The 23,927-nt window shown below is 39.6% G+C and overlaps 1 protein-coding gene across 6 annotated transcripts in view; it reads right to left on the reverse strand.

The window, feature by feature from the left end:
- The window catches only part of DOCK4 (dedicator of cytokinesis 4), a 269,237-nt gene that overhangs the window by 174,939 nt on the left and 70,371 nt on the right, over positions 1 to 23,927 (reverse strand). For all 6 annotated transcript variants that reach the window (XM_044422953.1, XM_044422952.1, XM_044422951.1 and 3 more), the window contains exon 2: positions 1,222 to 1,305. In XM_044422953.1, coding sequence (XP_044278888.1) covers positions 1,222 to 1,305 — 84 coding nt within the window. The remainder of the gene's footprint in view (positions 1 to 1,221; positions 1,306 to 23,927) is intronic.

Raw genomic sequence — 23,927 nt, forward strand, 5'->3', positions numbered from 1 at the left:
CCACACTAATCATTTACAGATGTTGCACGCTACTTGCCATAAAAAGTTAGGAGACAATAACCAATAGTGCCTAGATGTACTTTTAGGACTTGTAAGAAATGAGTACTTGAAAGTAAGTAATTCAGATTTAGGCAACAGCATATATATCCCCCCCCCCCCACACACACACACACACTTTACCCAGCAGACTTGTAAGATAGGATATGCTCAGAATTGATCATTGGCCGAGGGCCGCCCAGTGAGAATTTGAACTTGGATCTCCCCATTCCTAGTTTGACACAATAGTCATTCAGACTCAGACTTATGCAACTGGCAAACCTCCAAATGAAAAGATAAAAGAACTCATGGCATTTTCAAAGCTACACTATCTCCCCTCTCTCACCCAAACATAATAATATTCACACACACACCCATGCACAGAGCACTTTCTAAAATAACACATTTTGAATTAATCTGATACCTCAGTCATGGTTGATAATAATAATCTTTACCTTAAAATTCTGAAGCATTCTTTTTTTTAAGCTCTCATGTGGAAACAATACACATATGTACCTGGGCATACCTTAGGGCAGGTTCAAATGACATGACAATTCCTGGCTTGTTTAACCTAAGAATTGATGTACTTGAGTGGGAATGAGTGACTGTACAACTTCTTGTGCACTTGCTGCTTCTGCTTTCAATCAACAATCCAGGAATGCTTAGTTCCTGGGTCGTTATTGTGAGATCTGAGCCTACAAATCTTAACAAAGCGAAAAAACAGTGGGAAACTCTAGGTTGTTTCCTGGATAATTGATTACAGTTGATTGAAAGCAGAAGCAATGAGTTGTTATGCAGCCCTATGAATTCCTCGAACAGCCCAGGAATTATCTGTGACACGTGAACTGGGTCACTGTTTCGTGATAGGAATGGGAAGTGCTTGCTATGTATGGAATAATTCTTTTCCTCAGTGACAATACTAACCTTTTCCACAATACCTGGAGACACTAGTTTAATGTGAGACATCTTGGATGGGATGCATTTTACTACAAGGTATTCTACATTACATGAACATCTCTGAATTCTATAGCCTTTTGCTCCTAAAAGATTAAAGTTTACCTGTATTTTCTGATTAAATGGTCCTTCATCTATAGCAAACACTGGGATTCTGCCTCAGTGTAATTAGGAGAGATGACCTTGAGTTTCCCTCCCTGCTGACAGTTGCTTGCTAATGTCAACACTTACCATCACATTTCTCTAGTATTTGAACAGTGTCTCCAATCTCCAGTGATAAGCCATGTGGGACCGCTCCTCGAAAACTTGCAATTACTGAAAGAGATATTAAATCCCAATTAATCATCACCATCCTTTTTTGAACAAGCTACATTTGCTATTAAACTTTCACACTGCAAGGCAAGGCAAGGCAGTTAAATGAACAGATTTTTCTAAAAATCACAGTGCTGTAAGCTATTATCAACTATAAATAACACATTATTGGATTTGTAGTTTGCGGGTAGACAGTTGCAGCTTATTTTTTTCCTGACTTTTACCCAGTAAAAAAGAGTCTGCTTAACAGTGATAGAAGAAATTAGCAAGGAAGCAGCAGAGTGCTTGGATACCTTTCATAGTCCTTCTAAATCAACTAGGTTGGAGCCAGACATAGTGTGAAAAGGAACATTTTACAGAGCACCACACCACTAAAGTAAGAATCTCAACTGTGACAATGCATTAGGATGCTCCCAATTAAGGCTGTGATTGCTACCTGCCTATAATCAATTCAAGTCTTTTCATTTCCTGATATTTTGTGTTTAGGATGTAACCCCTGATGCACCACCAAAAAGAAAAGAAATGCATCACCTCCTCTAAAAAAGAAGTTATATATTTGCTTATGCCAATATGTATATAGGTGCAAATTTAGAAATAATTGAAATAATTTGAAATACTGTTATAATTGAAATAAAACCACAATGCATTTAATCATAGCATGAAACACTGTGTGCCTCACTGGCCTGCTATCTAGGTACTGACGGCTGATGATCAATTTCTCCTGATATTTCTTTATCTTTTAATTATGCTTTGCTTGGGTAGTTCTCAAATAGAATGTGCCTTCATAGAAAATTCAGTGGGCTGCCCTCTGACCAGGAGGGCGAGGTACCCTACTTTAATGAGGTAGTACTCTATTTTGGATAGCTAGCAGGGGACAGTCTCCTATTTGATAGAAATGGAGGTGCCCTCCATTTGAAGAAGTGTCCAGTTCAAGTGCAGTTTAACATCCAAGAACCATAACAATTGAGAGCTGCAGCCCCGAAGTTAACAAGCAACAATTTGCAATTGAATGACAGACTGAGCAGCCACACAATTCAGCCAGTCAATCTTCTCTAGTATGATGACACTTAGCGTAAATGCACTGAAACTTCAAAAGATTTGTCTGTGCATGTAAATCTGTATGTGCAACTTTTCTGCAAATTAATATCCCCTTTTTCAGGGGATACCTCAGCAGCCTTTCAAGCAGAGGACTATACTCTGTAAAGTAGGACACAGAGCCATGCTACTGGAGAAGAAATCCTTTAGTAAGGCGCAGTTGAGAAGGCCATAGATCCCATACCCTCTGCTTAAGAAAGCTTGCCTCTTGCTGTGTTCTGCAAGAGTGTGAAGATCTTGCCATATTCAAAGGTGCTTCCAGCTTAGACCTTGCTGGTAAATTAATTCAGATTCAAAACTATTTGTTGTATTATCATTACAGGTGACTTTAAATAAGCTAGCATGGAGCTTTAACTGTGATTTCAGCACATTACAAGCTACAGAACAGACAGACACACACACACAGCCTGTGCACAAGAGGGAGAGAGGGAGAGAGCGCTAAATCCTGAAACAGGAAGCTTAGTTATAGGAATAACAGTGCCACTTTTGAGAGAAGCTGCTAGTGCATTTAATTGTCCTGCAAATGATGTGATACATGTTCTGAAGAGATAAGAATCTTTATTTCTCTGCCTTTATATTAATTTTTCAACCTAATTTTACATGCATTTTAATTTTGTTATGGGTAGGTAAAAATATATTAATGGGAAGGAAAGGGAAGTGATGACTATCCAAACTCTGGCAATAAATTTGTCCCATTTCTCTTCAGCAAATGTGGTAATATCATTAACGTTTGGGTCAAAGCGCGTGCTATGCTCCATAAGCCCAAGGGAGAAACAGAAACTGGTAGCTGAAAAAACCTTCAATAGACAAAACTATGGGTTCAGGCAGAATGAAAGGAAATCCATCAGACTGGCTGAGAAAGCAAGACTCCAATAAGGAGGAAGCAGCTGTGGAATTGCAGATGTGCACGGAGAATTACTTATCAGTCCAATCAAGGAACTGCAATGATTTTTCAAGACCCAGCTACATGACAAATTGCCTTGAAAGTACCAGCTGCTCTCTCAAAGACATTGCTTGTGAACAAGTCCCACAATGGGAAGTGGGGGTGTGCAGGGCATCCTGCAAGGTCAATAGTGCCCTTAAACAGTAATCCTGAAGGCACTTCCCCTTAAGGCATCCAGTTACATGAGCTGAACAAAACAAGTATCTTTATAAAACACCACTGAGAAGGGAGACACTTGATGTTTGTTGTGTTTTCATACAGTGGTGTTTTAAACCAATGTTTCCATGGACTGGAAAAAGTGAGGCAGCTATTTTTCAATGTTACTGTCATTGCAAAAATATGTCTCCTATATTATCATGAAAAATGGTATACATTTATCAATCAGTCCACATGTTTATGTGAACCTATGGCACAGGGGCAGCACTTCAGACTTCAGTGGTGATGGGAGAGAGACGGGATTTCAGTGAAGAGGGAATCTGTTTGTGTGCTTGCTCTTTGGTATCACAAAAACACAGTGGCTTTGATTCTAATGGAAGTGAACAGAGGAAATACATAGAAAAACACTTCCTACATGCTACTATCAGCAGCCACCAGCAGCACACCTCCACCCTATAAGTCCCTCTGAAGGGTCTGGAGGACCCACCTGAACCATGTGGGGAAACTATCCTTTGATTCACTTCCTTCCAGGTCCTTATCTTAGGAGCCAAGCTCCTGTATTTTAACAGCATGCGATATTCTTTTTTTGTCCAAACCTAGTGACTATTACAGTGTTAGCACAGAACAGCGACACAAGGTTTTAAACACACACACACACCCCCAAAAGGATTTATGAATTTAGTGTGAATATGTTCATCAACTTCAGTGTTGGTAGTAATAGAAATATTAGTATGTAGAAAGAGCAATGTGTTCAGAGATACTGAGCAGTAATCACACATTATCTGCAACATGATGGGTGCCTCCACTGTTCTTAAAGGCACACCTGGAAAGTCATGACCTGCTAAGCCACTGGTCAGTTCTTCTGCTTCTTCCTAGTTCTATCCTTAGTCATGCAAAAAAGAAAATCCTATCCAGTTCTGAAACAGACAGCAGAGTACTCTATGAAGCCTTTTATGCTTATCAGTATTTCACATTTATTTCATGAGAAAGTGACCTGTTTGATTCTATACATAGTATAAATAAGCAATCATCACTTGCTGCTGCTGCATTACATTTATATCCTACCTACCTTCCTTCCTCTTGCAAAGTACCTAAGGTAGCTTTCAAGATTCTCCTCCTCTCCATTTTATCTTCACAATAATACTCCTGTGAGGTAGGCTATGCTGAGTCTGTTTCTGCCTCAAAGTCATCCAGTGAGTTTCATGGCTGAGTGCAGCCTAGAACCCAGATTCCCCAAGTCCCAGTCCAACACTCCAGCCACTACACCACACTGGCTGTCATACTTTTACCACTTTTATCTAAGCAAGTGACACGGTAGTATTTCTACCAATAACACCCAAGGCTTGATTAAAAACAACAGAGAGAGCTAAAACAAAAGGCAAAAGTGCATTCACACAGTCTTTTTCATTCAACATAAGGATGAATCATATCCCAGCTGTGAGCAATGTAGAAGGAAACCTTGTCTGAAACACTCACTTTTCTTACCTCCTTCTTCACCCACCAATTTCCTGTTACTTTTTGTCATTTTCACTACTTCTGAATACTGTTGTGCACTCTAAAATATTTTTCAATATTTTGTATTTATTCTATTGTTGAGAATAACACTGACCATCTGTCAGACTAATCCTGAACATTTGTACCAGGAGGTCTGGCACAAGTGCTTAATGTCATGTTTTATGGTACTGGATTTACTAGCAATGCTGCAAATCCTTGCCCTGGCTTACAAGATATCTCGAATGATCTCTTACTATAGCTTCCTCTACATTTGTGCATTGTGTTTAATGGAACTTACTCCCAGGTAAGCTTGCATAGAATTGCCACCTCGTTCTCTTCCTTGTGTGATGCATGTACAGCTGTAGACATAAAACCACATAAATGTGAGATTAAGGCCAATTTGCATTGTATGGCATTGTCAAAGTTAGAAATGTGCTGATACAAGAGATGCTAACTGAAGTCAAGTCTGCTATGAAGTAGAAGAATGCTATAAATCTTAAAATACAAATGCCAACACAATATAGGGAAATCTGCAGAAGAGGTGGTAACCTGTCAAAAGTGACTGAATAGAAGGCAGAAGAGAGCAAACATTGGATCCAGCATGTTCATGAACTCTCCTCCCAAAATACACACAGAATACTAAGAGATCTCATTTTAAGGTAAGCCTCAAAACATGTAGCCCACATTCCTAGCAGAGATACTCAAAAGGCAGCAAGGGTGCATGGCACAAGCCAAGACTGCACTGAGTTTGCTAAATAAACTTAGAAATGGGCTTAGCAATGGGGCAAAGAGGAAAGATGCTTAAGAAATCACACACAGGGCTAGGCATCTAAAACAAAACAGAACTACTCCCCAGCTCACCAGTTGCATGGACCACAATCTGTCACAAAGAGGACACTTGGCACCACACAACCTTGCATCCGAAACATCTCAGGTCCACTGTATTGAAGGGACAGCAGACACCACTTCCACACAGTGGAAGCTCTTCCTATCATTTCTTAACTTCCCATAATCCACAAAAGTTAAAGAGCAGCTTTTTACTTTGCAATGGAGGGCTGCAGAGTGGCACCAAGAAGGAACACCTTCTTGGTGGTGTCTCCCAGTTGCGGCATGATCTCCTCACTGAGACCCACCTGGTGCCAATGCTGCCATTTCTGACACCAGGTTAAGACTGCCCTTTACTTCCAGGCATTTACTGGTATTCAGCTCCCTGTGATGGGACATTTATATCACCTGTCTTTCAAACGTTTCTAGTATTTTCTTCTGAAATTTGTTTTGAGCTATATAAATCACTTTAAATGTTGTATATTGAAATATATGTGGTGTTCTATTACATGTATTTGTGGTTTCTAATTTTATGAATTGTCACAAGCCACTGAGAGAGCTTAGACTATTCAGCAGTATAGAAATGACCACTACTAATACTAATATTAATCTGAACCTAGGCAACATGACTTTGGGGTGGGCAGCAACCCACATATAATACAACAATAGGACTATTTTAGGGTTGCTGCCCCTTCAAACAAGCCATATTCCCTGGATTCCGTTGACATGCATGCAAGGTTAATTAGGGTAATGTAGCTCCTATATGTAACAGGGTTAACAAGCTATGAACATGCTCTCTCCCAGACCATAAGTACAGGGCGGAAGATTCAGGAAAAGTAATTAGCAGTGAACCAAATTAATGACTGGCTATTAAGACAAGCAAACATTTGTGGACATTTGTAGGTGGGTATAATTGTATTAAGGCTTTTCTTCAAGATATTATCATCGAGGGCAAAATTACGCACTCACAAAACTGTATTGCAAGTGAAACAATTCTGCTTCTCTTACAATGATTTTGTTTTCTATCCATAACAGTACTTTTGCAGAGAAATTTCAAAGTCTGCAGGATCAGCTCATTTCTCAGCACAAAGAGAATACTTCAGCGGATAGATGGGGATTCACATTGGAGAGGCGTGGTTATTTTCCTGCCATGCCAAATTAATCATAGGCACCAATAAATATCATTTTATTTTAAGAAACAGAATGTAGTATTTCTGGAAGTCACTTTTGAGAGGATTATTTGGGATGAATGCTAATGTCTTGAGCAGAAGTTTTAATACAATCACTTCACCCCTTTTTTTTACACATGCTTGCCCTTACAAAACGACTTGCCTTCTATTTACTTTTAGCTTTATACTTAAAAATCTCTTCCCCCACAAGCTCTCTGAGAAGCTTGATACTTTTTCCACATAGTTTTATTAAAGAATGCAGAGCCCTTTCCACTGTGCCTTTCAGAGAAAAGAATGTGCAGTTCTGCTGCACTGAAAAAGACTCACTCAGGTGCTTGTGTATTTCCACAAATTATATACGGACCACCTGAGTAAGACCACCAACAGCTTTTTCTTTTTCCTTTTCTTTGGTAGGGGAGACCTTGAACAAGGCATCCCTCAATTGACTTCCCCATTGTGTCAGTCAGCTCCGTCTCTTGTCACCTCCTACTTCTGTTCCTCCCTTCATTAAGATTTTTAGTCCTCCAGGATATTCTTTAACATGAGAGGGCATAATCCTATGCATTTTTGGACAGAAACAATCCCTATCACTTTCAGGACTTTTTAGATGCATGTTAAGAGCCCTTTACTGCTACTGGCACTTCCTTTGGCTAAACTCTGTAATCTTTTTATTTTAGGTTTGAATGATGCTGTTACATTTCATGACTATAAGTCATGTTTTGTGAAATTTCCAGAGTGTTTCAGCCATTGGGCAGTACAGAAATGTTAACAAAGAAATATATGAACAAAACAGGTAATTTATATAAAAGAAACACTGCAGGAGGGAGGTAGAGAAAACAGTGTTAAGGTCATTTATTTTTATTGTTCCCCAGTGAGAAATAAGGTACTTAAACTTGACTTTTAATGGAGTTTATATTTGAGTTACTTATAGGGAATTAGCCTTTGATTATATTAATTATATCAGAATGGGTCAAACATTTAATACGAATTCCAAAACCTCAGAAATATTTCTAGTAATCCTGGCATGTATGTATATATGAACAGATGGATAGATAGATGAGATATATATCTACACAATCAAATACTGAACTGAGGTCTTGTACAAGCTGAAACTACACACAGAAGCACAAAACTGCCTAATGTAGCATTCTCACCACCTGATACCTTACTGGCTGAAACACTATATTATCCCATCTATGAACAGGATGGTCACAGAAGACTCTTCTCATTAAACAGCATGATATGATAAATCTCATCTACGTTGTGAAAGAAAACCCCACAGCAACTGTCCAAGTTAAAAGTGTACATGTTTCCCTCCTCATCTACAGAAACATGTTAAAGGCTCAAATACTGGCTTGCCTGTGGATATAATAAAAATTAATGGAGCCTGCCAAGGAATTCATAATCTTTTTAAGCTTTAACTGCCTTTCACTGCAGCAAAGAGAAGGTTATTGCAATACAGATGTACTTTTATACCACAATTGAAATCTGACATAGTATGTTTGCTTTCTGTGTATCTTTTCGATGGTAGACATTGATAGAGCAGTTAACTCATTTAAGACCCATTTCCTATTTCTTTAGTCTTCAGATACTAAAGCTCCATTAGATAACAGATAAAGGGGCATTAAAGGCACAATATTATGGTAATGTGTGGAACCCTTAAACTCAGAGGCTCATGCTCATCCCATTTGCAGCAGGAAAATAAGCAGAGCAATTTTGGCTGCCCCATCTTCTTCCTACCCTGCATTTTCAGTAAATGGGCATTTTTGCACATGAGCTGACTGGCCTTCAGAGGAGGATGAAAGATGGTTGGAAAGGCTTCAAGATCACAGCCTTTCCAGGACTAGTGGAGAGTGTGGTACTTTCCTTGCCTGCTGCAAAGGGAAAGAAGAGAGGAATTTGTGCACCAGTTTCTAGCTCTGAGGTTGAGATGTTGTCTCTGATCCTCAGCCAGGGAATCTGATCTAACCTATGGCTTTTTAAGTAATGTTCATGGGCCAGAGGATCATTCCCTAACTTACTTCCCCCACCTAATCCCACCTTCTAAAATTTTGTTACGTGCATTTTGCCAAGCATCTGATGCTTAGTTGCCAAATACCCCCTCAAGTATTTCATACTGCTATTCAAATCCAATTATATTTACTTGTGACATGCAGTGTTGCTTGGCTCCACCTTCCTCAAAAAAGAGGAGCAATAGACTTCATTATCTGAATTTCAAAGTAATAAATTAATAAGCAAAAATCAATATTTACATTTAAAATTCTCATGCAGAATCTGGATATTAAGTGCTGGGGGGGGGATAGAAATTGTCTAACACCAAGGTGTATCCGATTAGTACTGCCTGATTTGATAACAACTGCATTCAAGGCACCTATCTAAAATTGTGTCTTAGGTAGGCACAACTATCATATTAAGCATTGCTGCTATGTTTATAGCATAATAATAAAACCAAAAGGCATGTTTAGATAGAAGAAGCCCTTCAATTCCCAGTGTTCCCCAGCAGCATGGCTGGCTGAAGAATGCTTGGAATTATGACTTTTCTCCACCTAAACATGCATGGGATTGCACCTTAAGGGAGCTTTTTAAAATAACTCTGTCATTCCCTTTCACAACTCTAGAGGGCAGGTCAGTGGGAACCAAGCCTGAGGCAGAATAAAATGGCCTGAGACCATCAAGAAATTTCATGACTGAATGAGAACACAATCCAGCCCTTTTGATGGAATTACACTGGCTCCAAGTATAAATGGAACTTTTACAAAGATCAACTGATGGGGTGATGTCTCTGTTTTAAGCACAAGTGATCAACTATCTAAAAGCTTGTGTGTGCGTTTGTGCGTGTGTGTGTGTACACATGTGTGCCTGACTTTTGGGCCAAATTAGTGAAGACAATACCTACTTTATTTAATCAGAAAGTGTGTATAGAAGTTAGATTCTTTTTCTTTTAAAACACCCCATTCAAGCAGATACCAAATTCAAATGGATTATGATTAGAGCTACTTCACTTTGTGCAGCAGTCCTTACTGCACAAATGTTTGCCATTGTAAAGATGTAGCATGAAGGAGAGGCAGATGAATTCCTCAACAAACAAGGTTATGTGCTGGGAAATCACTAGTAGCTTGGCTCCATGCCCACTGCAGACAACATACAGGCCTCTAGATGAAATCTGAAGAGGCACCAATTGTGCCATTACAGGAAGGAGGGCAGAGGAAAAGCTGCAGCAGTCAGCAGAGGATATAACCCTGTGCAAGAAACATGTAAGGGCAGAGGAGTGGGATCCCAGTAACAGGGATCTGTGCATTCAACTGGCCCCCAGAACCAGATCCTGCATATGGCTGAGATCCCTGCAGAAAGCAATGTCCTATGCTACCCGGGTTTGATTTGTTCAGGTGATGACTGCGTGTAGGCCTGGAGTAGGGTCTGTTGCAGCAACTGCACTTTCTATGCATTTCTTTTGTGTGGCTATGGTCATCCAGTGCCATTCCTACTTAGAGAAGTTACTCTGAAATGAATAGGATTTAAATTAGACTAACACTGGATACAACTGTAGGTCATTTGATCAGTTCTAACATCATGTTTGCAGTAGAAGGGAGTTGATGCACTGATGCTGTTATTAGTGTGAAATACACACTTGTTCCCAGCCTCTTCTATGAACAACTTCCTAACTTCCCCTCTAAAGAAATAATCCATTATCTTCTGAAAGTACACCACTCTCCAAAGCAGGAATGCTGAGCTTATAAGAACCTTAATTTGGTTGTCCCTAGGACATTATATGATCAGGTTGAAAAGGTCACCTATCTGCGTCTGGACACTACTTTCCAGAATTCATCTCCACATTGACATTTTAAAAATCAATACTTACTCTTGCTTTTTAAAACTATCCAGGTTTGTTTACTTGTGGACACACAGGCGATAATGCTGAATAATAGTGCATCAATTGTCTGTTTTTTGTTTTTTAAGGAAGGTTATTCACTTCCTTCTAAATCTGCCATCTGCCTGTCTAAGAAGCTGACAGAGCTTCTTCTCTATCTTCCATTCATCCAGTACTAGTTATCCACAAAGATGGATGAAGCAGTAAATATAGTTCTCCCTCTCAGATGCACATATTCACACATATGCACACACACAACTAAAGTAAGTCCATTCTCTCTTTCCATTCCTTTTCATTACTCTAGTTAACTATAATTGTTATCTTTTGTGAGAATCTTGGCTAACTTTCTGAGAACTTAATCAATGCAATGAAAGTTCTAGGTCGAATCAGTAAAACATAAATAAGAATCCAAGAAAAAGTTACTGAGCATGGAAATTCAGAAGGCTGAACCAAAACACTGTTCTCTCTGTTTCATCTATGAAATATGAAAAAGAGTAACACAATTTTTTTTAAAAGGAGCAGCAAGACTGATGTAATTCAGTAACACATTTTCCCCCTTTTTCTTAACATTTATCTACATTGTAAGGACATGGGCAAGAGCAGGAAATTTGTATAGTACATTTAGCACAGAGGACAGAGAAGTTCCTCCTGTGGGAGAGAGGAGAAACCTAAAGCAAAAGAAAAGAGGAATGAAGTCCCATATAAGGAATACCTTTTCTGAAAACCTACTTTCAACCTTGAAAAAAGAAGGGTTAGCATTAACCATGGTTATCCTGAATTCACATGAAATGCTAAGCCATGGACAAAGCAAACAAGGAACAGGAAGAGATAACTTTCTCTAGAATAATAAATAGGAAATACATAAGAAGTAGACCCAGGGGTTCAACAATAATACATTTGTACCAAGCCTAACTTATTTCTGAAAAATAAATTTTATTTCATATTAGCTGTTGTAGTGACATAAGCAGAAATTTTAACTGTCCCTTACATCAGAAAAAGGGGGAGACTTGCAGGAAGAAGAATGGTAATAGAAGGCTTCTTGAGGTTAATTGAAGAATTTGCATCCTTTCATTCTTCTCAATATAATGACAGCAGCCAACAAATAGATCTGGCTCATACATAAAGATAACCCAGAGTACATGTGAAGTATGAGTTGTCACTGAATTGTGGCTAGTTGCTGAATCATGAGCTGTCATTACATGCAAATCCTGCTTTGTGGTTTCACTGTGATAGTCAACCCCAAACAATCCAGAAATCACAATCAAACATCCAACCATTAGTTTTCTTTCTAGCCTGTTTGTGGTTCACAACCTGTAGTTAAACTGCATTGCAGGATTCCCAACGCACAATTCAACAATTCAGCCAATAACCTGGGTTGTTATGTGCGAATCAGGTCTGTCTTAAAAAAAAAAAGACCATAAAATGCAACATCAAAGATAAAGCCATATTATCTAAAACAGTAAGAATTATTCACTAAATATCCAAACCTACAGGAATCAACCATTTACCACAACCACTACCAATCCAGCCAAAATGTCTTATAAAAAGAATGAGAAGAAAAACAAGTTTTAGCTTTTTACCTGAATCTATAATTTCCCTAGGTAGAAATTAGCCTACTGCATAGATATGGACTACACAAAAAACGTACACACAACGGGAGGAATGTTGCCATGTGTAAACTAGCTCATGAAATTAATTTTCCTTCTGTTCAGTAACAGCTTTCAGCTTTCACTGTTGTGCCAGAGGATGTAAGTTTGGAGACAAGAGAAATGCTGCAGTAATGTTCTAACTTTTGCTAATCACAGTTCTCACCCTAGCTGGTATATTACTTTGATCAAAATGGTGTGAGGGGAAAATCTCTTTGGTTTTACTTTTAAAGGCTGCTGATTAACTCAGCCTTTTGTCCTGCTGAGCCTGAGAAAAGCAAATGTCATGTTTTATATTTGTTCTAGCAATGGAGATAACAACAACTTTCCTTGCAGCACTCAACAATCAAGGAGCCTCTGGAGCCTGTAGGCATGTTGATGAAGCTCATCAATGAGAAAGTCTTTCTGGGATCAGTTCTATCAAACACAGCAGGATTCATTCCATAGCTTGTCCAAATGTGTAATCTAAAAGAAGAAACAGGCATATGGTGGAAACACTTAGGTGGAGTGATACAAAGATTCAGTAGTTTGCATATTGCATTAGCCAATTGTATCCATTGGCTGTTGTATACTGGAGGGTGGGTAGTGGCAAAACTGACTTTAGGTGCCTACAGAACTATACCTAAAACAGTGGCAAGATATAATTCACTGGAACAATCTACTGAACTCCTTCCTCATTGTGGGTTTAGCTGCAAACATCCCCTGATCTCTAAAAGCCAGGAATTCTGCAATGCGACAAGGAATAATTGCACAAAATCAGGCTGCACCACTTGGAGGGAAAACTTCCAGTTTCTCTTTCTCCAACACCCAATCTGAGGACACAGAGCTTCCACCTTCCTCAGACTTGCAGGATGGTTTCTAGCACATCTCCAATTCTCTCTGCTTTGCAGGAGCAAACAGTTGCTGAATGAGTCAAAGAGGCCCTTCAAAAGGCACAGCCAGTTTCTCCAAGAAGAATGGGCAAACTACTTAAGCTGTGGCCTTGCAGTGTTCACTGAGATTCCCCTCTTTCCTGAGAGATCTTTCCATTTCCTACAATAAGGAAAACTCCAGGCAGTAAGAGCTACTGGAAGGTTTTCATGGTCTGGACTGCTGTGACTTCTGCTTGAAGAATCTTGACCTGAGCAGAAGAGACTTTACCTGATGTGATTTTACCTACATTATTTGGTTACCACCTAGCCTGTGAGCCACAAGCCCCAGCAGAATGGAACACAGCTTACACTTAAAATACTAAGTCAAAGCCTGTAGAGCAGGGGTCCTCAAACTTTTTCACCAGGGGGCCAACTGAAAGGTGCCAGTGCTGGGTGCGGGCCAGAAGGGTGGTGCCGGCAGGGCACGTGGGTGAGGTGCGGGTGGGCAGGCGAGCGGAGGCAAAGCACGGCAGGGGCGGACACGTGAGTGCGCAATGCAGCGGCTTGCTCACTTGGAGATCATTTTCTCCTAGCAAGCCCAAAATGATCGCCTTGCCTCCCCATGCGGAAAGCGGGATAGATAGCAGCATGTCTTTGTCAATGCCACCCTTCTTTTATCTTGTGCCACCAGGTTTTGCTGAATTCAAACTCCATCATAACCAACCAGCAAGTTCTTCAGTGCCATTTCTGGTTGAAAGGTGAGATATAAATTTAATAAATAATCCCCATAGTATGATGAGGAAAAAGCAAAATTGTTATGTTTCCCTCGCCTTCCCTCCCTTTTCTCTTTCTCCATACTTAGGACAGAAGCAGTGAGAGAAACCTCATCCTACTATAGTCAGTGTCTCAGACCCCATCTGTAATAGGAAGATTATACTACAATTCTAGTTTACCATGGCATTACAAAAGACTTCAGAGATCATATGAGCATGTAAAATGGCTTTGAAAACTAAGGAGAATTATTACATTGATTTTGTTATGTTTGCATCTGACATTGTTTCTAGCAAACTGAGAATGCCTCAAATGTGCCTCTGAAAACTAGAATGCATTATTATACATTTTGGGACCAAAAATAAAAAGGTTATCCTTGTGTCATGAACATAACTCATGTGACCTTATATCCTTCATTTAAAAAAGAAAGAGAAAAGCATCAAACCTACTTGCCTGTTTTTTATCTGTTCATTTTGAAGGGCAGGGTGTTGTTTTGGACTTGTCAAAGTCTCACTGGAATACTAATGGTTGAAATCAGCACTTCATATACCTCTGACTGACAATATTTTCTGACTCTGCCAAGTGCTGAGCTCACTTTAACCTCACCCTCTCGTTATCTTGGGCTTATCTCTTTGACATTCAAATTTCATTTCACTGTGAAGAAATGGTTATGCAGTGCCATTTCATACATGGTCCAGTCCTTTAAAAGTTTCCTTAGTCAAACAAAGTTTATTTTCATTTTCACAGCACAAAAAATGGAATTCATATGAAGTCTTACCTCCAAGAAGAATGCAGCTTTTTCAGATTTTATTTATCTTTGCTGCACAATTGTGACATCTTATGGAAGCAATCTCTATGGCTGGCACAAGTTTTATGGATTGGGGATCCAGAGAGCATGAACTAGAAGTTAAGAATCCATTAAAAACAAAAAGATCTCTCTTCAGTGTACCCACCTATAAATGTTCCATCTACTCGCAAAGCAATGCCATACAACTGCTTGCCCCTTTGGTTTGAATGTGGTGTACTCCCTGCTCCAGTGTTAGAAATTATAATTCCGCTGATAATTAGACAAGGAACATCATATAGTTCTCTCCCAGTGGATACCCATGGTAAAGCATCTCATCTGTGTACAACTCTGTATCCCCCCACACTGCACAATTAACCTGTATTGTGGGCTTTGCACACATTCAGTCCATAAGCTTATGAAACCACCAATTTTCCATAATAAACAAAAATGCTAAGTACAAATGCCAAGTATCCGAGTTCAGAAAATATTCTTCCTGAAATATGCCTACATAAAGCAGCGGGAAGAAAGCTGGTATCACTACTCAATGCAAAATAATCTTTAGAATATATTTTTGTTATATTTAAGTGTTTGACTGTGTCTTTTCTACAATGTATTAAACCATCAAACCGCTGTCGGACTTTTTAAAAAGGGGTGGGTGAGCCAGAACCACTTTCCACCTCATTAGGATTATCTGAAAGGTCAGGCTGCAGTCACTTTCAGCGGGGCATTGCAATTCATTAGTTCCAACGAAGACGTGGTAATTGTGCTCATTGGGTGGTTTGCTTGCTTGTGGTGAGAGATACCATTATATGACCAACCTAATCCCGTCTAATCCTTTAAGGCATATGTGTTAACCACTGATGTGAGGGGATGATGGGGATTACTTAAAAGCCAAAACAAAAACAAAAAAACCAACCAAACAAAAACCCCTCCGTGGAGCAAACATACCTTTAAAACTACCTATATCATCCTAATAATCATTCAAAGTGGATGGGGGTATTCACAGTTATTTTGACCTGAACATGAGAAAGAACAGAAGATTTCCAGCTATTACTATTTAAGCTGATCTTATGCAAATGTGCCCGGCAAAGTCCGCAGACTTATGTTCAAGTGCACTGAAGAAACAGGAAACCGTCATGATACAATTGTTTGGTAGGAAAGCGCTGTGCTGACTCTTCAACTTTGTTCTTACTATAAGAGCAGATTCTTCTTATCTACTAGTGAAGAAGTCAGATGTTTGTTTGCATAATATTTCCCCTCTACAAATTTTCTCTTTGCATAATGTAGACGACCACCAGGACTGGTCAAAAAATACTGCCCATCACCCTCAGCACAGACACACCAAATAGGGAGGTTACAGTTAAAACTGACTTGAAAGAAGAAGAAAAAATTCAGACTCACAGTGCAGGAGAAGCAAGATAAAAAGGATCAAATTAGTGTCTTTTAAAATGATGTGATCCTGTACAAATGATGTGATGTAACACTATACTTCATACCACACCACACCACACCACACCACACTTTCTGTATTGACTTGATATTAATATTAAAGTGCAGAAATTAAAAGCAAATTAAGACAAACTTCTGCCTTAATGTCGCAGATTGTTGACAGACCAATATTATATTCCTCCATGAATGATTCTCAGCTTCCTCAAGCCTCTTGCATATTTCCATCTTCTGCTTGAAAATAAGCACTGAGGGTAGGTGTTTAAGTTTACTTGGGACCTGTTTCAGCATACTTGGGGGCTGGGTGGGAACAGAAAATTGGAATAACAATAGATCTCAACCCACCGTTAATGTTTACACATGGTGAATTGGCAGGAGTGGGAGACAAACATGTGGGCTTACTGCACAGTGCACGGTGTGCAGCATGCCAAGTTTAAACAGACATTTCTACTGGAAAATGATTCAATTTTTATTTTTATTTAAAGTGTTATTTCTCCAATTTTTGTCAGTTGCTTGAGAGTGTCAGTTGCTTGAGTTCCGGATAACCAAGAGTCTAGTGTCTACAGAATTGGGTGGGACAGAATACCACTAGAGCCTTTTCCTAAAGCAGATCCCCATCCCCCTAAGCCACAGGGCTGATATGGAGCCAGGGCTGGGATAGGCCTCCAAAGAGGCTCTCTGTCATGGACTCTCTCCATGCTGACAAGGTGTCCTCTTGTCCAAACAAAGCTACATCCTGCTTCCTCATATTTATTTATTATTTGCTGTTGTTTTAAATCTTACCTTGATGTATGTAACTTGAGACTGGTCTATTAAAAAGATTTTCATGGATAGGATGTTTTGTTTTATATCATTAGGTCAGACATCCTTTGCTTTTTAACCTTGGTCTAGTGGTCACTGTTTCCCATAATGTGCTTAACAGAGTAACCTAGGAAGAAAAAGGGTGGAGCACCAGAAATCCTACAATCCAAAATTCAGCAGAGGCATAAGATAACAGAAAGAAAGTCAGAATGAGCAAATGCACATTTAACTTCAGCTTCATTCCAGCTGGGGACGAAACCAAAGGAGTTATGTGAAAAGCATCTAAGAAAAGTTGAATTATGGGGAAGAGTTTGAATAGCAGAAAATGGCGGCAGATTGTCCAAACCTGGTAATTTCATGTAAGTATTCTCCCATCTCTGTCAGCCCCAGCCCACAGTCTATGTCAAGTTGCACTGCATTCTGGGTTAGCTGGACTTGGTACTACTGTTTCAAAAGGCTGTTTAAATATGGAGGCAAGCTATAATTTAATTCCTTATATTCTTCACTTCAGAAATTTTAAAAATAAACATCTTCGTTGCCAGGGAAAAGACACTGTACTTTCATACTCAGAATGAGCCAACTTTCATGGCACCTCAATGGCGATTTCAAGAGTTCATGGAGATTGGATTAATCACTGTTAAAACTTGGTAGGGTTACTAGCCATGAAAGGAAAGAATGCAACATCTGGCATGAATGACAGTAAAATTCAATGTGAAGTTCAGCCTTGAATGCTAGGCTGTATTCCTTCACATTTTTGGTGTAGTTTGGTGTAGTTACCATGCACCGAACATCACAGCTACGGTGCTAAAATCTGCATGAAGTCTCTCAAGCCATCCAACCCTCCATAGTTCTGATGTTAGGTGCGCTATGAATCACATAGCCTTCCATATCAGCTTTATGTTCTCACCAATGAATGTACAGAACACAGTCTTGGTGTTTGCCGCTTTATTTAAACTGCTCCATTTTCTAAAATAGGAATTAGTTAAACAGTCACTAATCACAACCAGGTGTCAGACTTCAGCAACAAAACCCTGACAGATTTGATGAGTGGGCAGCTCAAATACTAAGCTTAGTAGTTTTGTGCTATATAATCTAGTGCCTGGAATACATAATCAGAATTCACAAATGGATTGAGTAGAAGTTCACATCTGGAAATGTACCATAAGTATTTCACAGAGAAGGTTATTATGGTATAAGCTTTTAAAAGTTTTTTTTAAATATATGGCCAGTTTTTCCAGAAAATCTAGAAAATGCCCCAATTCCTCAAAGGACTTGATTCTTCCTAAATAGGTCATTAATTTTTAAACAACAAATACTTGCTTCGAAAATGCAAAGAAAAGCATTACCCTGATCTGCAGAAAGGAAGAATTGTAGAAGTTACAAAATGATTTAAGACTAGAGACTGCTTTAAAGGAGCTTTATGTCAACATGTAGTCATTTAAGTTTTTACTGTGAGAGAAAATAGGTACTTTTTCTCAATTGCTTTTGATTTAATTCAGATAGAATGTTATACTACAGTTTAGTATTACACGTGTAAACTTCAAGCTTGTGTTCTTTCCCATTCCACTCCCCTAGTGCTGTTGTGAAGAGACTGAAATACTTATTTTCCTTTTTAATTGCTGTGTTTCATTGCTACATTCAATTCTGGAACCATGATTAATTTTAACTAGGGTAAAGCCAGGATAATCATCCATAGCTGGCTTGTTTCCCCCAAATCAAAGATAAGGCTAACCTCGGTTAGTCTAGGTATGGATAATGAATAACTACAGTTATCTAAAAATACAAAGAAAACCTCCCAATTGATTTATGGCCACGCTGGAAGACAGGGGAGGGATAATTCATAAGCTTAAGGATCATCCTTCAATGCAAAACCAGGGAAATCACTGAGAACTGCAACCCCTGATGCCACCACCAAAATTAGCCTTCTATTGCTGAATTTTTCTTGCAGTAGCAGCAACAAATAATTACTTTTAAAAAAATGCAATCTTGCAGGAAAATAAGGTGCATGTGGTAGGGGGCAGAGGGGAGAACCATCCCAGCTGAATCACAAGAGGATTCTGGGAGAATCTGCTTCCAAGAAAGTAGTATGCTCCCTGTGTACTTTTTTCTAGGAAACTCACTACCCCTTCTTTACAACCACACAAAATTAGGAATGGTAACACCTCTCCCTCCCCAACCCCCCCCCCCCCAAATTCTACAAGAGGCACTTGCAAAACATGTTGGCCCATACTTGCTCTGAACCATAGCATTATGCTCAAATACAAGCATTGTCAAAGGACAATAATTTTGGCAGCAGAAATTGCCCATAAAATTAAAGTGTTCTCAAATAAGCAACTTTTTATTTAATCTTATCAGAAACCAACTTTTTATATGAACATTAGATTGGCTTTGCTGTTCTTCTTTGATGTTATTGCTCGGCTTCAATTATAACAAAATTGTAAACCAATAAAAAGAAACTGCTGTGTGAATGCAAACATACATGCTGAAGCATGAGAAAGTTTTGAAGAGAGAATTTAATTCCATACCATTATGGATGTGCTGTTATGGCCTTGCGCACTTTTTTCTTTTGGCACCAGACATAAACCTTTTTATTCTCCCGTTATTTTAATGTTTAATTGGTTTTAATTGTGATTTTATTGTGAATTGCTGGATGCTGTGCCATTTTTTAATCTGTGCTTGTTGTAATGGGATGGTCCATGAAAGCGTTAAATAAATAAAAATAAAAAATAAGACAGCTCATTTTGCAAAGGGAGTATCAGTAATATACAGAGGCAGTTTGTCTATCTTCAGTTCTAAGCAAATGAGCAGAATTGACTTACACACAGAAAACAGGTGTTTAGAACAAGTGCTGACAGATGAAATTATAAGATTAAATGAATAAAATTGTACATATAGAGGGGCTGCTCCTGAAAATTCCTCATGAATATATGTTGAACAGGAAACATAAATCCACTAAAAACTAGCTCCTCTACTGAAAAGGCCAGTGAGAACAAACTGCTAAGAAGAAGAGTTTAGTCATAAGCTTGCAAAATTTTGACCATTATCTCCATAGAAACAAAAGTGGAAAATATACATAGGAATGCTTGAAAAGTAGTGCATGGAATTCACTGGGATTTTTAATCTTGTCATAAGACCCTTAAGTAGGTCACTGCAAGCTTAAAGAATTTTGACAGTAAGCAAAGAATGATAGTTAATGTCATGTAAATCACCTTGCTTGGAAAGTTGGTATTTTCTCCTCTTGCTATGGACCAAACTTCAATTTGAAAAGGAAGTCAAAGTTCTAGAAATTTGAGAGCATTTAATAGACTTAATGTCAAGGGGAAACCTTTACTTTTACCTTTTACCTTTAATAGGAGATAACTAGTGGCAACTTTTCTTCCTTCCTTCCTTCCTTCCAGGAAATGAAGAACCTGGAAAGGAGCACTTAGTGTTATGCTTTAGAGCAGGGGTCCCCAAACTTTTCCACCAGGGCGCCAGTTGAAAGGTGCTGGTGCTGGGTGCGGGCCAGAAAGGTGGTGCCGGCGGTGCGCGCGGGCAGGGGCAGCGTGTGCGAGGCGCGCAGCGAGGGAAGGTGAGGCAAGCCAAGGCGTGGTGCAGGCATGAGGCGAGGTGCGGGCAGGCATGCGCAAGGGGAGGCGAGGCGTGGGCAGCCACATGCCACAAGGCAGATGCACAAGGCAGGGGCTTGCTCGCTTGGAGATCGTTTTCTCCAGGTGAGCAAATTGCTGCCTCCCCGCGTGCAGGGCGAGGTGGGCAGCGACAGGTGCACGGGCACATGGGGCAGGTCCAAACGGGCACGGCGGGCCGGATCCGGATGCTTTAGAGGGACTTGCTATCCTGGATGCAGTCAGTTCATCCTTTTTCTTTATGCCCATGTGTCCTATCTGCTGTATCATTTTGTAATACTGTCTTTAAATGATAGTCAATTTTAGGGATTGGAGCAAATTATTTCTCACAGCATTTTTATTTTTCAAGAAGACAAATTGCCTATTATATTCAAGAATACATGCTTCCCATATTAGAGCGCATGCACTGTCCACAGAGCCCTAAATTGGGGTATAATAGGCTGTGCTATATAAGGTTTTTTTAAGTTTTAAAAATTTATTCAATGATATCTTAAGACTAGTTTTTTTATAATTGAAGGTTCTCAATTTTTATTGCCCCTTAATTTTAATGGACTGATTAGAAGATATTTAATAATAGCGAAATATCCTATTTCAGCAACAAGGGTAAATTTGAGCATCGGCGAAGAGCAGACCCCCCCAGCAGCAGCCCGCTGACAAGAGCTCCCAGTAGTTTCTCATTCTCTTCACCATTACAACCTGCATCTCTCTGATCCAAACAACAAAGCTGGTGAGAATAAGGAGCAGCAGATGCCACTCTCAACTTGCTCACTGTTTCTCTACCTGTCAGGCGGGAAAGTGGAATCAATGGGCTGAGAGATTTAGGAGTAGTGGCAGCTGTTCACAATGGCAGTGGGAAGATCAGCTCTGAATGGGTTCAGACAACAAGATAATCCAGTCTCAATAGTTGAGTACAGATTGAGTGTGGGTTGCTAGTGTACAACAGGTTTCTGTTCTGAACCCAAAACCACATGGTAACCCATGGTTTACCAACATTCAACCATACTCAAGTGTGAGCTGTCCTATTGTTTGACTCCAGTCACTAACAGATAGAATATAATGACAGTGCTTTGCCCAAGGACCCTCAAAACTTAGCCACCACTGACTAGAGGGAAGTATCAACATGCTGGGAAATCCCAAAGTTTACAGAACCAAAACAAATCTGCAGCAGAAAACACTGCAAATGGTGGGGAGAGTCAAGAAGCCCAGAGAAACTGGACAGCCGTCTGAGTGGGATGGTATACCATAGTGTCCTGCAACAGCAGGGAGTTGAACTTGATGGCCTTTATGGCCCCTTCCAACTCTATGTTCTGTGATTCTATGACTGAATACGTAGGCTGATAAAAAATATTGATTGATTGCTGGGGGGATAAAACAGAACATGCTGGAAGAGGCTGGGTGAATCCTGAAGAGCAGCACTGATAGCCAGGTTTCTATCCCCCTTTCACCCTTTTTCAAGTTCCATGTCATGTGTTGTAGGCCTATCTCAGCAAACTAAACAGTTCCTGAGACATGTTGGAATGTTAGATAATGGACAAGTTCTTCTTCCAGTCTTTCTCTCCAAGTCACAAGCACGTCTGGATAAAATTGTTTCCTGTCTAAATTGTCCTTTCTCCCCATATGCCAAGGCCAATCTCCTTTGGTCCTCTATCATCAGCTCTTTATTATTCTGGATCAGCTGTTTCAGGTAGGACATGTAGCCAACAAATGCTAACCTGGTATGTAGGAGGTATGTATTTGGACCCAAGCCTGGTTCCCCATCATGAAGTGCCCCTGGCTGTCTCCATGCTTCAGTGCACTTGGCCATAGCATGGACCGATACTCATTCTCTCCCCCACCTTATTTCAGTAGGATTTTGATTAGCATCTCAACAAAACTCAACACGATACATTTTGACAGATTTCAAGAAGAATGCTGAGACCTGTCTAAGACCTGTGAAAGGGAATGTAACCCAACTGAAGGAATGAGGAAGAGGAACCATAGAATTCTGCATTCTAGATTCCGTCCCCATTATGCTATAGAAGACAATTCTACATTAATTTTCTTGGTAAACTATCCTAAGGAATTAGCACAACATCCAACATATGCTCAGCTCCATTTAGAAAATTGACAAACACTAGTAGGGCAGTTTTCCAAGGACTGTCTATACACATAGGAGGATTCACTATGAAGTCTTCCCTTGCATAGATAAGATTAACTAAAGCCCTACTACAAACTCTGAGGTAGTCTTCTAGCTGATACCTATAATGCCCACTAGTAGGAGATGAATGCTGCCACAGGTCCATCAAAAAGGACTTTTTAAAAGACAAAGAGCTCACGCCAAACTCCTTGTTTGTAACTTAGAAATTATTTATTTATTTGTTTGTTTTTGGATTTATATCCTGCCTTTTTCCTACAAAGGGCTCAAGGCAGCTTACATCATTCTCCTCCTCCATCTTATCCCCACAACAACAACCCTGTGAGGTAGGTTGGACTGAGAGTCTGTGACTGGCCCAAAGTCACCCAGTTGGCTCCATGGCTGAGCAGGGACTAGAACCCAGGTCGTCTGAGTCCCAGTTCCATGCTCTTAACCACTACACCACACTGGCTCTCTTGCATTAACTGAGTTCATAATACAAGAATACATTCAACTTCTCAAAATATGGAAGCATCATCACATAATGAGAGGTGCAACAAGGTAGCATGGTCCCCATCTCCAGATACAGAAATTATGATGTATTATATTTGGGTGAATTAAAAGCATAGAATTTTACAGCCACATTTATTCTCACATGGATTTTATTCTCAAATGATCACCTTCACAGAATATGAACATCTTAGCTATTATTCAGTGCTTTTTGAATTAGTTCACACACATTATGCCTTCAATTCTGGCATCTAAAGGACTTTTAATTTAGTATTTTGAAAGTATAACTTGGACTCTTGCCTTTTTCTAATAGAGCTTAATTTTAGAAAGGTTTAAAAAAAATGAAAGACCAGGTTTCTCTTTATGTTAAAGGATAGCAAGCTTCATGGCCTATCTAGGTCAAGGCTGTCACTTATAAATGATCATAACCAAGAGAAAAATCAAGAGGAATTGAACTCAGAAAGGATAATAATTTAAAATATCTCTGGGAAAGCAGAACACAGGGTACAGAATGCAGATCCCCC

Source organism: Varanus komodoensis, unplaced genomic scaffold, assembly GCF_004798865.1.
Source record: "Varanus komodoensis strain SLA01 unplaced genomic scaffold, ASM479886v1 scaffold13_1, whole genome shotgun sequence".
NCBI lineage: Eukaryota > Metazoa > Chordata > Lepidosauria > Squamata > Varanidae > Varanus > Varanus komodoensis.